The sequence below is a fragment of the Mastomys coucha genome, unplaced genomic scaffold (genome assembly GCF_008632895.1).
Source record: "Mastomys coucha isolate ucsf_1 unplaced genomic scaffold, UCSF_Mcou_1 pScaffold22, whole genome shotgun sequence".
NCBI classification, from domain to species: Eukaryota; Metazoa; Chordata; class Mammalia; order Rodentia; family Muridae; genus Mastomys; species Mastomys coucha.
Window position 1 is genome coordinate 131645137 of NW_022196905.1, and position 3142 is coordinate 131648278.

Consider the following 3142-nt stretch of genomic DNA (forward strand, 5'->3'; position numbering starts at 1 on the left):
CTGTCCTGGAACTCACTCTGTAGCCCAGGCTGGCCTTGAACTCAGAAAACCGCCTGCCTCTGCCTCCGAAGTGCTGGGGTTAAAGGCGTGTGCCACCACCGCCTGGTGCAGCCAGTGTCTTAACCACTGAGCCATCTCTTCAGCCCTATTATGTGTGTGTACAGTGCATTTGTGGAAACTGAGGACAACTTCCAAGAGTGGGTGCTCTCCTTCTACTATGTGAGTCCTGATGACAGAACTCAGGTCCTCAGGCTTGATGGCAGCAAGCCATCTCAGTGGCCCCATTCTCAGAACAATGGGGTGGCAATATCTAACTTACATTCCTCTAACTTCTTAAAGCACAAGACTCAATCTTATACAGCTCAAGTTTGGCCTCCAACTACTATGTAGTCCAGGTTGGCCTTGAATTCCTGATCATCTTGTCTCCACTCCTCAAGTATTGTGATTACAGGCAGCACACACTCAGCTTCTAGTTGGGATTGGTTTTGGTTTTGAGATGGAGGGAGGGGTAAGATTTTAAGACTTTACATTCATATTTACATCTATGTAAATATGGTGCCCAGAAGTCAACAACAGTAGGTGTATTCTTCAATTGCTCTCCACCTTATTTCTCATTTTTAGAACATATTTTATTCATTTATTATTTATTTATTTTTGTTTTTTTGTAAGGGGTTTCTCTGGCTGTACTGGAACTCATTCTGTCAACCACACTGGCTTCAAATTCACAGAAACCCACCTGCCTCTGCCTCCCAAGTGCTGGTATTAAAGGCATGTGCCACTACCACCTGGCATAAAACTTACATTTTTATTTTTGGTGCACATATGTATGTCTGTGGGCACACATGGCATGATGCATGTGTGGAAGTCAGAGGACAGCTTGTGAGAGTCTCTTCTTCTTCCCACCATGTCTAAGTCCTAGACATTAAACTCATCATCAGGCCTAGTGGCAAGTGCCTTTAGCCCTTCAGCCCTACCATCAGTCAACCTTGTTTGGATACAGGGTCTCTCACTGACCATGAAGCTCGCTGGGCTAAACTAGTTGGCCAACAAGTTTCAGGGATCCCCTTATCTCTCCCTGCCCAGTGCTGGGACCACGGGTACCTGATTACATTGTGCTTGGTTACTTATGTGAGTGCTGGGACTCAAGCTCAGAGTCTCATGCTTGCATGGTGAGCACTTGGCTAAGCCATTTCTCCAGCCCCCTTATTTCCTTTTGTTTTATTAATGTTTTATATTTGCATGTGTACCACAATGCATTTATTGAGGTGAGAGGACATCTTACAGGAGCCAGTTCTCTCCTTTTACAATGTGAATTGAGGTTTATAGGATTGGCAATGGGTACCTTTCCCTGCTGAGCCATCTTGCATGCCCCTACTGTATGTTTTGTTTGTTTCTTTGTTTTCTCAGACAGGGTTGGTTTCTGTGTAGCCCTGGCTGTCCTAGAATACCCTCTGTAGACCAGACTGGCCTCGAACTCACAGAGATTCACTTGCTCTGCCTCCCAAATGTTGGGATTAAAGGTATGTGCCACCATCACCACCTGGCCTCTATCATATATTCTTAAGAGTATTCTGAAGTGCTGAAGATGTTGCTCAGTGATAAAGCACGTGCCTAGTATGTGCTGAGTTCAGTCAGTCTTTAGTACCACCCAAGGAAAAAGTATTCTGAAATCCAAAATGTGCCTCCCACCCCCACCAATCATTGAAACTCAGATCCGACCCCTTCCTGAGTCAAGGAACATTTATTTGGATAAGCACTAAGGCTGTATCTGGCTAGGACATCAGGCAGCTGTCCTAGGTTGGGAGGGACACTTCCTCTTACTTAGGTTATTGAGGATCTGGTCCTGGTTGGGCCTGTAGGGAACCACGAAGCTCTCTGGAGGAAGGATGGGGCCTCTGTGTTCTTCCACCTGACCCATCAGCAGATAACTGGCTCCTGGAGAGGAGGAGGGGTGGGGTCGAGACCTTGCCAAAGCCTCTTCTTGGTCAGACCTTACAGCTCCATACCTTCAGGGTGCTCAGCACCCACTCCCATTTCCCATGTGCCTTACCTTTCTTCATGGGGGGCATCTGCCTGCAGGGCACGTAGAACTTCAGGGAGGTGCCACTGGGCGGAGAAGGCAGGTCCAGTCCTCCCGTTTTGTAAGCACCAAGGAGACTGACGGTGACAGTGAGGCCCTCCCCTGGGCCCCGGACCATGGTCTTCACTGTTCCCGTAACCACTGTAGCAAGATGTCGGTGAGAGATGAAGAGTCAGGTGGCTAGGACTGGGCTCCAGTGAAGGTACAGGGAGTTGGAAGGGCAGGATAGAGTCTTACCTAGGCTACTGGAACAAAAGTTGCTCTGCAAGGTGCCTGAGCGCTTGTACTGCTTTGGGCAACTGATGCTGGGAGCATCTAGGAAGAGACAGAACTATCTGTGGAGAGTGGCCTACCTAGTAGGCAGGGCCATTCTCATGCCACCCTATTTATTCCTTTATTTGCAGTGCATGCTGGCCAGGTGCTCTACCGCTAAGCCACGCCCCCAGCTCCTCACTGGGGGATTCTAGGCACACCCCAGATCCTCACTAGAGGATTCTGGGACAGGCACTCTACAGTTAGCTTAGCTTCCGGCCCCTTATTCCGGGAGAGTTTTAGAAATGCTCTACTTCTGAGCGTATGCCCTCAGTCCTCACTGGGAAACTCTAGGCAAATCCTGCTCTCCCTAATCACATCTGAAATTACAACAGCTGTATGGATGTAAACCCAGAGTTCTACCCAGTGATGCTTCCCCACACCAGTCCCAGACATTGACAGGAGGCAGTGAGTGATGGATGGGTGGATGGATGGATGGATGGATGAATAGATGGGTGGATAGATGGGTAGATAGATGGATATATGGATATATGGCTAGATGGATGGATGGATGGATGGATGGATGGATGGATGGATGGATGGATAGGTGGGTGGGTGGATGGATGGATGGATGGATGGGTGGGTGGATGGGTGGATAGATAGATGGGTGGGTAGATGGGTGGATGGATGGATGGATGAATAGATGGGTGGATAGATGGGTAGATATATGGATATATGGCTAGATGGATGGATGGATGGATAGATGGGTGGGTGGGTGGATGGATGGATATATGGATGGATGGATGGATG

At 48.5% G+C, this 3142-nt stretch overlaps 1 protein-coding gene across 3 annotated transcripts in view; it reads right to left on the minus strand.

The window, feature by feature from the left end:
- Positions 1 to 1725: 1725 nt before the first annotated feature.
- Positions 1726 to 3142, minus strand: part of Pcolce (procollagen C-endopeptidase enhancer) — a 7778-nt gene continuing 6361 nt past the window's right edge. For all 3 annotated transcript variants that reach the window (XM_031338382.1, XM_031338383.1, XM_031338384.1), the window contains 3 exons: positions 2318 to 2395; positions 2051 to 2221; positions 1726 to 1935 (listed from right to left, as the gene is read on the minus strand). In XM_031338382.1, coding sequence (XP_031194242.1) covers positions 1781 to 1935; positions 2051 to 2221; positions 2318 to 2395 — 404 coding nt within the window. In that variant the 3' untranslated portion in view covers positions 1726 to 1780. The remainder of the gene's footprint in view (positions 1936 to 2050; positions 2222 to 2317; positions 2396 to 3142) is intronic.